This window comes from Amblyraja radiata, chromosome 18, assembly GCF_010909765.2.
Source record: "Amblyraja radiata isolate CabotCenter1 chromosome 18, sAmbRad1.1.pri, whole genome shotgun sequence".
NCBI lineage: Eukaryota > Metazoa > Chordata > Chondrichthyes > Rajiformes > Rajidae > Amblyraja > Amblyraja radiata.
In genome coordinates, this window is record NC_045973.1 from 46,222,388 (window position 1) to 46,237,723 (window position 15,336).

Below are 15,336 nucleotides of genomic sequence, written 5' to 3' on the forward strand. Positions count from 1 at the left end.
TGTTATAGCAAGACAATAGTTTCCTAATACTCACCTGACTTTTGGAATTCTTCCAATTGTACACTCTGGAGTCCCTTGATGGCGGCTGCAACAGATTTAAATGCTCCCTTTAGGCGCTTTCCTAACACCATGTTATCTGGTTCTGCCTTAAGCCGAATGCCATACTTGTCTTTATCTGTGGACAATGTCAGCTGACGCACATTTAGTTCCTATGAGGAATTATAAAACAGTCGTGACTAATTAGACATTTTCAGCCATTAGATCTTTAATGTATTAGTTATACCTTTTTTTTAAACTGTACATAATTTTACATATTTTAATTTACATATTTAGCTTTTCCAACAATAGGTTTTGATACAAAATATATGAATAACTATCAATATCTGACCCTAAGTACATTTTATTCATATAGCACGTTTTAATCAACTCACGTTGAAACCAAAGTGCTTTACATAAAAGAAATAATGAAATAATAAAGTTTCCGTACATCCATAGAAAAATAAAAAATCAGAAAAATGACATAACACATTATAGAATTCACCACGAACGTCCCCCCACAACAGAATCAAAATTTTCCACTGTGGGGAAAGGCAACAAAAAGTTAAGACTGTACATCACTAACTCTTCCTACACCTTTGAGAAATGTTGTACTTGGTTTCAGTGTGTTATATGGAGGGAGTCAAAATGAAGTTAGTTCCCTGACAAGGTCAATAATTTATTCCTTGTCCATCACTTTTTTTAAATCATGGCTCAATAAATAACGACTAATTCAGGAACAGGTGACACAATGGGGATATCAGTGAGCACACTGTCAAGGAGAATGATTACAGTTTCTATTTTATAATACAAAAGGAACAAGAGCATTTTTCTTTTACTTTTCCTCTCCTTGAAAAAGGACAGCATGGAAAAGAGAAAATAAATCTATGCCAACTCGTCTAGGCCAACCAATATGCCCCATCAAAGCTAGTCCATTTTTTTCGGCATTCGGACCATATCCCTCTCAACCTTTCCTATCTATGTAGCTGTCAAAATGTTTTCTTGAGTAGTATTACTGTAGCTGGCAAAAACTACTTTGTTGCCAATGAAAATCCGCTTGGGAACACTTTGGTGCTATATGAAGTAGGTAAATAGAGTAAGGTCACACATCAGCTATGATGTAATTAAATTCCAGACCACAGTTTAAGGGTTGAATTGACTAATCTTGTTCATTTGTTCCAGGATCGAAAGGATAAACCTACCATAAATCAGGTTAACAGATTTATTTTAAATAAAACGTTAAAAGGGATTATTGCTGTGGAACAACAAGTTTCTGAAAAAAATGAACAAGTTGCCCATTGTTCCACAATTCACCCTTAATAACTATGTTTAATTTAAGAATGCTTAAAATTATTATGAATTCAAGTATATTTTGATTGTTTAAAGTAAATTATGATTACTCTGGTTTTAAACAAAACCACCAGGCTTCCAGAAAATAACATACCATAAACAACAGCTTGTCACACTTCTATTTCCTGTCTATTAATTAACATTATGAATACTAGAATATACTGGGGAACAAAAGCCCTCCTGTTCAAAAGCTCACTGTATTTTTACTGCATAATTAATTCCCTCATACACTTGGCCAACTGCTTAATTAAGTTTGAGACAGATTATCCTTGAATATACTCATCAATACAATGATTGTTTAATCTTAAAGTGTTACAATATTTATTCAAACATTAAACAAGATCTGGACCCAAAAGTTTCAAATCTTTTAGATGGAATGGAGAGGGTATTATGGTTTTAGACACGTGTTTTTTAGCTCTCTAGATAAATGAATGAAAGTGCAACATTTTAGTAGAAAAAGATGAAAAAACACATTATTTGTTGCAACACAAGAGACTGCAGATTCTGTGATCTTGAACAAAACCGATCCTGCTGGAGGAACTCAGCGGGTCAGGCAATATCGGTGAAAGGAATGTTCAGACACCATTCCAAGTTCAGACGCCTTCTTCAAGTAAAGGGGAGACAGCTGGTAGAAAGAGGCAAGTGGAAGGGGCGGTGCAAGAGCTGGCAAGTGATGGATGGATCCACAAAAGGAAAAGTTGAAAGATAAATGGCTCTGTGGGGGAGGGGAGGGTGGAGATGGCCGCAAAGGCTGGAGATGATAACTGGAGAAAAAACAGGGCTGGGGATAGTAAAAACTGAAAAGAAAGGAGGGCAAGGGGTGCTATGTGAAATAAGAGGGAGGGTTGATGGGAAGATGGAGTGATGGGGAAAAAAGATGTGCATTAAAAGACCTGGTTAGATCAGAAGAAGAGAGATTCAGGGGTGGGGGTTGAGAAGGTTACCCAAACTTGGAGAATTTAACTGTTCATGCTGTTGGGTTGTAGGTTACCCAAGCAGAAGATGAGATGCCGTTCTCCAGATTGCATGTGGCCTCGCATGTGGCCTGGGAATGGTTGGGGAATTGATGAAGTGGCTTGCAACCATATTATTTGTTGAGATGATTTCTTATGAAATTATAAATATTTAACTCCTTTAATTGGCCTGGGCTATGAAATAAATATTCTTTTTTTCAAGACTTCCCGAGAGTTTAACAAAATATTCATCTGTTTCACTAATGCATTAATTTGAATTATGCCACAATCTCTTTCATCACTATAATTTTTGGACACAACCGGCATATCCTCATAGAATTCTGTTCAAACTATGTCAGAGACAAAAGTTAGGATTATAGCAATAGTAATAATTTATAAATGGCAATACAGATCCACCATCTTTTTCATCCACATTTTAATGTTGACTAGACCAAGCAGGAGGGGGGGGGGGGGGGGGTTGTGGCCTGTTTGCACCCCCCCCCCCCCCCCACATACACACACACACACTAACCACCACACATACACACCCACTTGATATTATATTAATATTATTCATTCGCTCCTTTTACCCCATCCCTGCCCTCTCCACTCATGCATAGCCCCCAACTCGCATGCACGGCTAGAGAGGGAGAGAGGTCAGGGACAGAGGGAGGTCAGGGGCAGAGGGCGGGCAGGGGCAGAGGGCGGGCAGGGGCAGAGGGAGGGCAGGGGCAGAGGGAGGGCAGGGACAGAGGGAGGGCAGGGACAGAGAGAGGGCAGGGGCAGAGGGAGGGCAGGGGCAGAGGGAGGGCAGGGGCAGAGGGCGGGCAGGGGCAGAGGGAGGGCAGGGGTAGAGGGCGGGCAGGGGCAGAGGGGGCGGGGGAGGCAGAGTGGGGGGGCAGAGAGGGAGCGGGGGGGCAGAGAGGGAGCGGAGAGGGAGGGGGTACAGTTTGAGAGATGGGGGGGGGGGGATGCGCGATGTCACAGGGGAGGGCTGGTTCCCGAACGCAATACTCCCTCACTCCAGCTCCAGGCTCCGCTTCTGCCCAGGTCCAGGTACAATCGCCGAGCTCGGCCTGTGGCAGCAACCTCCCCGCCATGCTCCGAACCAGGGCGAGTACAGGGTCCGACTTGCTCGTTCTTTCTGCGTCTTTTAAATAACTGGAGGGGGGGGAGGAGTGGTTGGGGGGGGTGACGTCACTCGCAGCGCGAAGAAGACGGGACACTACGCAGACCCGTTGTGACGTCATGAGCGAAAGACAGTCGTTTTAAAATTAAAAGTTGGGATGTAATGTTAAAATTGTACAAGGCATTGGTGAGACCAAATCTGGAGTATGGTGTACAATTTTGGTCGCCCAATTATCAAAATAGAGAGAGTACAGAGGAGATTTACTAGAATGTTGCCTGGGTTTCAACAACTAAGTTACAGAGATAGGTTGAATAAGTTAGGTCTTTATTCTCTGGAGCGCAGAAGGTTAAGGGGGGGACTTGATAGAGGTCTTTAAAATGATGAGAGGGATAGACAGAGTTGATGTGATCAAGCTTTTCCCTTTGAGAATAGGGAAGATTCAAACAAGAGGACATGACTTCAGAATTAAGGGACAGAAGTTTAGGGGTAACATGAGGGGGAACTTCTTTACTCAGAGAGTGGTAGCGGTGTGGAATGAGCTTCCAGTGGAATTGGTGGCGGCAGGTTCGTTGGTATCATTTAAAAATAAATTGGATAGGCATATGGATGAGAAGGGAATGGAGGGTTATGGTATGAGTGCAGGCAGGTGGGACTAAGGGAAAAAAGTTGTTCGGCACGGACTTGTAGGGCCGAGATGGCCCGTTTCCGTGCTGTAATTGTTATATGGTTATATGGTCTTGTCAGGTTTTTGAACATTTTCAGTAATAACTTGAGAATCGTTTTATGCGCGCACACACACACACACACAAAACCAAATCTATAGATCAATTCAAATTTCTACTAAAACTTTTAATATTGACAATAAGATTCCATCAAGAAAACTTTGGTGGACTCCATGATGTTTTCCCTAACTGTGTCCAGAAAGATACTGTCAGCCTTCAAACCAATCAACTCAGTCACAAAGCTTTGAAAAAAGCAGCTGAACTCTAAATCTCACTTTTAAAAGAGAACTGTTATTTTTTAAGCAGTTATTCCATAATTTAGCATCTCTCACAAAATGCACAATGCAGAATCTCTTGCCCAGAGTAGGCGAATTGAGGACCAGAGAGGACATAGGTTGAAGGTGAAGAGGGAAATATACACTAGGAATCTGAAGGGTGACTTTTTCACACAAAGGGTGGTGGGTGTATGGAACAAGCTGCCAGAGGAGGTAGTTGAGGCAGGGACTATCCCACCATTTAATAAACAATTAGACAGGTACATGGATAGGACAGGTTTGGAGGGATATAGACCAAATGCAGGCAGGTGGGACTGGTGTAGCTGGGACATGTTAGCCGGTGTGGGCAAGCTGGGCTGATGGGTCTGTTTCCACACATTATCACTCTAAAAGAAACCTCCTTCCATGTACATCTTATCAGGGCCCAGAGAATCTTATACATTTCAAACAAGTCATCTCTCAATCTTCTAAACTCCAACGGATAAATGGTTAGCACTTCCAACTTTTCCTCAGATGGTTAAGAACCAATTCCTGTTACTTGTCTAGTAAACTAACTTTGACGTGGTTCCAGGCATCCTTAAACAAGGAGACCAATTTTTACAGTAAGTGACATAGTGTATTTTGGCACCACAAATCTCAAACAGCTCTCTACACGGTAATAAACTGAAACATTTCAGTGTTGACTTCATTATTCACAGACAGCACTTTGCTAGATGAACCACAGGTACTGTATTAACAACTATGTATGTTGAGAAACAAAATTACATGCCAGAATCCATTAGGGATTCCAATCATGTGCCCCAACAAAGTTAAATTATTTATGATGTGGATTCCACTTATTACTTATGAAAGTGTAAGCACATTCTAACAATGATCTGGCTACTTCCAAATAGGGTAAAATGTTTGATCAAAGTCTGCCACAGAAGGTAGTTGAGGCCAGTTCATTGGCTATATTTAAGAGGGAGTTAGATGTGGCCCTTGTGGCTAAGGGGATCAGAGGGTATAGAGAGAAGGCAGGTACGGGATACTGAGTTGGATGATCAGCCATGATCATATTGAATGGCGGTGCAGGCTCGAAGGGCCGAATGGCCTACTCCTGCACCTATTTTCTATGTTTCTTTCCTTGTACTCTTTTTGTAACGGTACCAGCGCCTCTAAAAGTGTAAGACTAGATTTTAATTTTTTTCAAAATGTAATTTTATGCTCTTCAATTTTATTACAAAAAGATTACTAAAATGAAGGGATGGACAAAAAAGAAATAGCTTGATTTACAATTGATATGCATAATGGCACATTTTTTGTCTAAAAAAATTACTGGTCTCTCCCATAAAAATGTTAATGTACATAAATGAACATTAAACTATAACGGAGTGGATTGGTTCAATGAGCAAACCAAAGTTTTAAAAGTAGATGAATGAGTTGAGTTCTATAATTCGCAGGCAATTTAATCCCATTAATTAAAAAAAGGAATTGCTGGGAATACTCAGCATGATCAGGTTGTGGGAAGAAAAATTGAGTTAATGTTTCACATCAAAAACCCTCCATCAGAACTCTTAAGCCAACCAACTGTAGAAATTGGTAAAAGTTACTGGAGACGACAAATTTCCTTAGCCTTCTAAGGAAGTAAAAGTGCTGGTATGCTTTTTGGCCGTAGATCCAAGGGATGACATGATAGCGAATCGAGGTGTTGCAGTGAAATTGCATCAAGATGCTTAAGAAGAAGAAAATATATTAGTATGGGCATTACACTTGAAGAGGCTGAAATGGTAATGATCCTTTGAATGCACAAGCTGGCCAGGTGTAAGTAGAAGAACCCTGACTGGATTCTGGTTGCGAAGGGCAAGGGTAAGAGAAAACAAAATTAATACTGCAACCACAATGCAAGGGAATCCCCCAAACCACTTCTATGACGCAATTAACTCTTGCCTTAGTAAGAACCTATCTATATTACTAAATCTCTGATCTTGACCGCTTTTGGCCGACAGTGCTGTGATTTCCGAGAGAACGGCGCCACCTGCGGTTGTCATTTGTGGCCACCTCGCTCAGAGCCCCCCTCCGCCGTATGAGTGCGGAGGATTTTTTCCGTCGATGAAAAATGAGAGAGATATTATTGCAGCCCAATTGTTTGCCTCGCCTTTTTTAACAACTTTGTGTTCACAAAATGAATTTTGGTTGTCGGGTGTCTGCAGCCCAATTGTTTGCCTCGCCTTTTTTTTAAACAAGTTTGTGTTCACAAAATGAATTTTGGTTGTCGGGTGTCTGCAGCCCAATTGTTTGCCTCGCCTTTTTTAACAAGTTTGTGTTGACAAAATGAATTTTGGTTGTCGGGTGTCTGCAGCCCAATTGTTTGCCTCGCCTTTCTTAACATGTTTGTGTTCACAAAATGAATTTTGGTTGTCGGGTGTCTGCGGCCCAATTGTTTGCCTCGCCTGTTTGACAGGTTTGTGTTCACAAAATGAATTTTGGTTGTCGGGTGTCTGCAGCCCAATTGTTTGCCTCTCCTTTTTATCAAGTTTGTGTTCACAAAATGAATTTTGGTTGTCGGGTGTCTGCAGCCCAATTGTTTGCCCCGCCTTTTTAAACAAGTTTGTGTTCACAAAATGAATTTTGGTTGTCGGGTAGCTGCAGCCCAATTGTTTGCCTTGGCTTGGCTTTTAAAATCGTTGCAACAGTTGGATGCCTGCCCAAGCATCCATACGGTGCACAATGTCTATACTAGCCCTCTGGAATCCAGTACCTTCAGCCCGCAACACCCATACTAGCGCAACAAACAGCCCCCCTTCCTCCCACTGGCGAGCAGTATTGGAATTGGTGGAGGTGGAATATTGCGTTGGTGGCCAGCCCAACCTTGATACATCTGACATTCAGTTCTTGGAAGAAGGTAACAATGTGGAAGTTGACAAATCCCTTTTCCAAGATATGGATGATCTAGAATTAGATGACGATGATGACCCAGATTATAATCCTGATTTAGAAAGCGATGAAGACTGAATTCAAAGAAATGATTTTGGGAAAAGTCACCATGTGATGCAGGGACCCAACGGGTCCCACTTAGTCTAGTAACCACTATAATTCTGGAGTGCCCCAGTGTAGTTGCACAACAGATCTGATCTTGCTGACTCTCCACTCTGCATTGGAGCACTAGGACAAGAAGAACACGCACATCAACTACAGCTTGCCGTTCAACATCATCATCTCCTCTAAACTTATCAAACACAGGGTACTGGGAATTTGCTTGTCCCAATGTAATTGGATCCTCACCTTCCTCATCTGCAGACCTCAATCATTCTGAAATTGGATCAACACTTCCTCCACAGTGCAGGAGCCCCTCAGGGCTACGTTCTCAGTCCATGCTCTAGTCCCTGCTCTGCTCTCTCTATACCCATGACTGTGCAGCTTGACACAACTCAAAACCACCATTGTTGTTGGACGAACCATGGGTAACGATTAATGAGGGTACAGAAGATAGATTGATAGACTGAGTGAATGGTGCCAGAACAAAATGCAACGTCAGCAAGATCAATGAGCTAATTATAGACTTTGTAAGGCGAAAGTCGAGGATCTATAAACCCGACTTCATCGATGGCATGACAATGCAGAGTCATGAGCTTCAGGTTCCTGGGGGTGCATATCTCTGAAGATCTGTCCTGGAGCCAGCGCATTTGATGCATCACATAGAAAAATCATCAACGCCAGTACTTCTTGAGGAGATTTGATATGTCGCCAAAGTCTATCAAACTCCTAAATATCAAGCTTCTACTGGTGAGAACATACTGACAGGTTGCATCAAGGCCTAGTTCAGTAACTTGAAATCCTAGGAATGAAGGAGGCTGCAGAAAGTGGGAGGGATTGCCCAGTGCATCATGGATAATGATCTCTCCATCAATGAAGGGATGTACAGGAGGCATAGCTAGTGTCAAAGACCCACACCACCCTGGCCAAACTCTCATCTTGCTGCTACCATAGAGAAGGTGGTACAGGAATCTGAGAATGGTGATCTCCAAGTTCATGAACAGCTTCTTCCCAGCAACCATCAGGCTTTTAAACCACACCACACAACTCTAACCACAACCCATCACAGCAACGATCTACTAAGGACTTTGTTTTTGATTACACTAAGTACTTTGGTTTTGCACCCTTAATATCTAGTTACTGATCATTAATTTGTTGTATTATTTATTATTATTTCTTTACTTACTGCATTAATGGGTCTGTAAAACTGCAGCAAGTAAGAATTTCATTGTTCCAATCCTGGTACAAATGGCATTAAAACATATTTGACACTCTTGATTTCATATGATCCCTGTCCAACACTCCCCTTTCCTAATTTCTCGACTGCCATTTTAGTTAACTGCCAAAAATAATTAGCACACCAACTCTCACAGGTGCCAATGTTTCTTCCTATAATGATTCCTTTAGACTATTGCATTTTGCAGCTCCTTTACCACCATCAGATCTCTTCTTACAATGCTGAGAAGATGCCTGCCCCAGTTCCAGCCCTCTGCTCTCAACTCCTCCCTGCCCTGCCATAAGAACCAGTCTTCTCCTTCCAACATCCCTCATCCTCACATTCAACAAGTCAACCTCCAGCATTTCTACCACTTCCATGTGATACCACCTCCGCATACCACTAGTGTCATCACTTAAAAGCACTTTCCTTACCCTTCTTCTTTCAGCTTTTAAGAGTGACCATCACTTTTTTAAACATCCCATCTTCTGGTTCTTCCAAAGCATTTTTTGCATGTCTAAGCAAATCAACATGCACCCTTTTACTTCTTCCCTTGCCATCATCAATGGGCTTAAGCACTACTTCCAACGCTCAACAAGCCATGCCTACACACACATTTTGCAAAAAAAGAGGAACTCCATTCCTTAGAATTAAATTCATTTAAGTTACAAGAAGAAAAAACTTGCTTTAGACAGTACTGCACACTAGCACTTCTACCAGTGATTGAACACAAAATTGACCAATGTCAAATGTGGTAAATTCCAAAGCAAAGAATGCCATTCATTGACGAGTCTAAAGCCTGAAGTAACTTCAAATAATGTTTGTTAAATTTGTTATTTACAGTTTGGTAATTTACTGTCCCGACCGGTTTTTAGTGGTGGAATTGGATAGCTAGTGATTATATAATAAAATGAACAGAGCAATTAGAGACAACAGGATGAGATAAAGTAATTGGTTTGAGGAAAATAATTATTGCCAAAGGAGGTTCAAAATAAAGGTGAAAGGTATACAAGAAAAGTCAATGGAGAAAACATCAAAAGTGAAAACAATATATAGAAAAATCCAATCAGCACTGACCCCACAGGATGGCTCAAACCTTAGGACTGAGGGCCATCACAAAATAATTTTAATATTTACATTTAAAAAATTCAGATAATTTAAAATAAATATGATCATACCTCGAGAATATATTTTTCCAAGGATCTGATTTCTTCCAGTGCTTCTGAATCCTTCTGAATAACCACAACTTCTTTCAAAGGATACTAGAAAACAAATTAATTGAAGAAGCCTTTCACTCGTAATTCTAACATTTGTCACATCACTGAAAAGTCAAGTCAAGTCAAGTTTATTCGTCACATACACATACGAGATGTGCAGTGAAATGAAAGTGGCAATGCTCGCGGACTTTGTGCAAAAAGACAAACAAACAAACAACCAAACAAACTATAAACACAATCACAAACACACACATATTCTTTTACATATTAAATATTGGAAGGAAAAACGTTCAGTAAAGTTAGTCCCTGGTGAGATAGGAATTTACAGTCCGAATAGCCTCTGGGAAGAAACTCCTTCTCAACCTCTCCGTTCTCACAGCATGGCAACGGAGGCGTTTGCCCGACGGTAGCAGCTGGAACAGTCCGTTGCATGGGTGGAAGGGGTCTCCCATGATTTTATTGGCTCTGGAGTTGCACCTCCTGATGTATAGTTCCTGCGGGGGGGCGAGTGAAGTTCTCATAGTGCGTTCGGCCGAACGCACTACTCTCTGCAGAGCCTTCTTGTCCTGGGCAGAGCAATTCCCAAACCAGATGGAAATGTTTCCGGACAAGATGCTTTCCACAGCCGCTGCGTAGAAGCACTGGAGGATCCTCGGAGACACTCTGAATTTCCTCAATTGCCTGAGGTGGTAAAGGCGCTGCCTTGCCTTACTCACGAGTGCTGAGGCTTGTGATGTCCATGTCATATCATGAAAAATGCAGCCAGGAAAGAAAACAAGGAAAAAGATGCAAATATGGAAACTGACCCAAAAGACAATAACATTAAAAGGGGGTCTGTGAGGTAATTTTTGCACACAAAGAGTAAAGTTAATATCTGGAATGAATTGCCAAAAAAGGTGACGGGGGTAGGTAACAATATTTTTTTTAATTATCGACAGATACTTGAATAAGCATGACATTGAGGGATATGGAATGAATGCAGGCAAGTGGTATGTGTACAGATAGGTATGATGACTGGCACAGGCCCGTTGGGCCGAAGGGCCTATTTGTAAGGTACAACTCCATGACTCTATAACCATAAGATTTTAATGCACATAAATTAACACTATAATAATCAGGTGAAATATCATTACATTTTCTTGATTGTGTAAGTTAATTTGTACGCATAGTACAGTGTTTAATTTACCATTCTTGAACTGCTGAACCACAAATGGGTAAAAAAAAACAGATGAATAAAATGTAATTTACATACAAACCTCCAATTGACAAAAAGAGCAAGCAAAATATTTGCAAAGGTATGAAAAAATCTCTACTGATAAATATAATGCAGAATCAAAGATTTAATTTGTATAAAATTTCAAATAAACTAATATGAAACTAATATGCCTGTGATGAATCAAGTTCTCCAATTTCAGGTAAAGACCACCCTCCCTTCTTATCTACCCACCACTCGCCCCCGCATAGCTTTCTTTTCCCCGGTCCCTTTCTGCTCCTTCATTCACATCATCCACCTGTCCAAGTCCCCCATTTTATTTTCCCTTTCCCCTGTTCCAAATTAAACACCATCCCTCCTCTAGTTCTACATTTTACTGCCCACCTTCCCTTATCAAATTTCATAATTTGCTCCCTTTATTTTCTCCATTTATCACCTCCAGCCTTGGTTAATATCTCCTCCATTCTCTCCCCAATCTGACTCATCTGTCGAACAATTCCTCCTTACCTGGATCCACACCCTTTCCCCTCAACTCTGTCTCCCAGTTACCTTCCCTCCACCTGACCGAAGAAGGGTCCTGACCTAAAACATCATCTGTCCATTTCTCTCCACAGATGCTGCCTAGCCCTGAATCTCTCTAATGGTTTGCATTTGCTCAAGATACCACCATCTGTATTCTCATGTGTTCCCATCAATCTTTTCCCCATTTCCACTGCAGCTCCGTAATGTGTTATCTTTCACATACCCTTCAATTTCTCTGTGCCATTAACCTACACCAAGTGGCAATTCATAGCTGCAAATTAACCTTAAAGCACAGTGGTGGAATATGGGAGGAAGCAGAAGCAGAGAGTAGAATCAGCATCATCCGAGGGAGAATTTGCAAGCGCTGCAATTATAGTCAGTGTCTCTGGATAAGCACAGTAAATTAAATAGTTCATATTTCAAGCCAAAATCAAAAAAGATTTTAATAAAAGGTATAGGTGCGAGATCCACGATGACTGACCTTAACTGGAAGTGTCTTCCTGTCTCGTATTACTCTTCCAAGCTCAATAACTGACTGCATTTGGGCAACTGCAGTCTCAATGCGTCTATCAATAATGGACTCCCTAGGGGAAAAATAAGTCATAAGTGATTACTTAACAAACACAACAGAAATGACGGTAGGATTTAAGACTTCGCTACAAAGAAAATGGAAGTTCAGGACAAGCTAAATAGAAGCAAAACAAAGAGTTACGTGATATATATTCCAAAGTATTATGAAATGCAGGGGAAAGGGCATTGATCAGCGCAAATAATTGTTTGAATTGCTGTTGAGACTTTCAAACTAACCAACGTCATATATTATTATTACTTCAGGTTTTTTTTTATCCCTCTTGAAATATAGTTTGTTTTTTTGTTTATTGGCTTTGGTACTTTTAGTGATTTATGCGCCTGTACCATCAATCCCTTCTACCCCACAGACTTTTATTGTCCAATGAGAATGAGTAAATAGAAAGCTGTTACCTAACAGAGATCAATCACATTCCCAAAGGATAATGTCAACTGCTTATTTCCAGTGTCACTCAAGTTAAATATCAATGAAATTCTCAAGCATAATAGTCATCTTGAACCACTGCCACCTTCAATATGATTAGTGGAATAGACTGTAAATGTTCATGAGATTCAATAAATTGAAAATACAATAAGTAAAAGTCTACAAGCCATGCTTTGTTTACGAAGCATCATCCAAAGTGATCATTCATATAATACATAAAAAGGATTCAAGGATATTTCAGTAGGATTTTGAACATCAGAAAATATGTTGGTCTATGATCCATAAATATACTGTACCCAAGTTTAATCTGGGGCCATCCAACTGGTGTTTTCTTGCACACCAAACCAGTGGCCACAAAGTATAGACAAGCTCATCACAACATTAATTTTCTTCAGGTTTCTCTGACATCATTTACATTTATTTCATACATCCACTGTACAGTACCAATTTTAGAACCACAAACCAGTTAACATCCAGTAGATTCGCTGATAACTGATGGGCTAAATGGTATTGCTTAAAGATAAAGGTTAGCCAATACAAATTGCACCCAAAAACAAACTTGCAAGTAGATTTTGGGAGTCAGATAAGAAAAACAGATTTTAACATTTTTAAAGAAATCACTTGCAGAGACCAGACAAATGGGTAAAACTAAATGTGAAATGCAAATAGGATGAGGGGAAACGATAAAAGCACAAGGATGAAAGGCTTCAAATTGAAATATGTAAATTAAATCATTAAACATTTGGAAGTTCATACTGCATGTTGACCAATCACGATAACAAAAATTATAAATTAAATAGCTTATTCAAAATATATTTTGACAGCTCTGTTACTTAACAGGATTTAAAAAAAATTAAATTGCATAATTTAATATATTTCAAAATTCTTAACTGGAATAACACTGTTTTCAAAATGTTGTTAAACTTCTTTTTTAAGAAAATGTACTTATGTTGGAATAATATGGAAAACATCATACCTTACTTGTGGAAGCATGAGGTAGTGAATGCTGCTTGTGTCCTTATTTTCGACAGAAGATGGATCTATCAAGTGTCTCAAGTTCTGGTACATCAGTTCGGTGATAAATGGTGTAAAGGGTGCCTATGAAATCACAATTTCAACATTTAATCTTTGGCAATAACAGAATTAATTATCACTAATACAATTTAATGCAATGACACTGCAGTACTGTAAATGCAAACATCCTGCTTATCTGTATATCCTTTCTGAATGACTAACTCCCCAGAGTGCATACGTTTATCAGAATTGTAATATTAATTCAAGAAATTATCTTTTCATCACAAACTTTATTTTGCTTTCTCTATATTATTTAAATCTATTTTTAATTTAATCTGGTTTAGACTGTATGTGCACCCTTGAGGATTCTTCCATATGATTGGTTTTAGAACCTCACGGTTTCTTGTCCAGCTGATGCACGCCATAGTTAACTGTAGAGGGTGACCTCCCAGAACATGCATTGGAACTGAACAAGTTTTAGCTCAAAGCTCACAAAATCTCTGTGGGCAGCTACAATCATGAATAGCAAACATGATTCTCTTCTTCGCTGCTGATCATGTAGCAATATCTGCAGGGAAAGGAGCTGTCAGTACCTGAATTAAGCACTGCACAGTGAGTATGAGTCAGTGCTTCCACACCTCAAAATTTATTATCCTGAAATAGAATTCCAAATTACCTGGAATTTGAAGGTAAGCCTTCCCCAACTGCGCATGTGCGACAGCCGCCCCAACTGCGCACGTGCGGATACCGGGCCCACTGCGCAAGCGCGGGGAGACGGCGTCCCTAATGCGTCACCGGCGCCATTTTCAATTGTGACGCGGTTGACGGGCCTCCCCCAACTGCGCAGGCGTGGATGGTCGTAAATATACAGGTACATACTTTTTTCCCGCAAATTATCCCGCGGGCCTGATTGGACCGCTTCGCATCTCCCCGCGTGTGTGCCGTGGGCCCGGTATCCGCACATGAGCAGTTGGGGCGGCAGTCGCACATGTGCTGGTGGGGAAGGCTAACTGGGCCGGGAAATTTCCCATAATTATTTAATTTTCCTAAAATTACCCAAAGACAACCAGAATTTTGAACATTTCGGGTAATTTCCTTCAAAGTGGAAACACTGGTCTGTGTGCAAAATCCAGAAATTGTCCGTAAAGTAGCTTTCCTCATGCTCTAGTACTACATTTAGAAAACTGGGGGTTATGAGAAACAGAACAGCAGGGTGACGGTGGGGAAACAGCAAGTCTGGCCTCAAGAGTCACACCACACATTCAAACAGCGGCTATGTCCAGAACAACCATAGGTTACACACTAATTCCGTTTCTCAGCATTTGTTCCCTCACCTTCAATGCCCTGGCAATTCAAGTGTTGTCTTGATACATCTTAAATCTATTTCAGAATCCAAATTCCTCGGATCCCCTCTGAATCACTTCCCCTTTGGCCTAAACACAAGTGCTCCAGTTCCACTGTGGAACTGAGTATCCAAACAGCTTGCTTTCATAACACTGTAATAAACACATGCTCTGTGGATATCTGGGTCCTATCCTCAGAATATTTACATGAACAGGTTGTTTCAACAAAAGCATCTGAAACTTCAAATGTCCAATCATTTAAAATTTGCTCTTTGTTAAGCAATAATACTATATAACATTGTACAGCACAGACAAATGGGAT

At 40.6% G+C, this 15,336-nt stretch overlaps 1 protein-coding gene across 1 annotated transcript in view; it reads right to left on the reverse strand.

The window, feature by feature from the left end:
• iars1 (isoleucyl-tRNA synthetase 1) overlaps positions 1–15,336 on the reverse strand; it is a 168,415-nt gene that overhangs the window by 54,592 nt on the left and 98,487 nt on the right. The window contains exons 23-26 of the mRNA XM_033037262.1: positions 13,634–13,755; positions 12,127–12,229; positions 9,872–9,955; positions 35–209 (exon numbers count right to left, since the gene is read on the reverse strand). Coding sequence (XP_032893153.1) covers positions 35–209; positions 9,872–9,955; positions 12,127–12,229; positions 13,634–13,755 — 484 coding nt within the window. The remainder of the gene's footprint in view (positions 1–34; positions 210–9,871; positions 9,956–12,126; positions 12,230–13,633; positions 13,756–15,336) is intronic.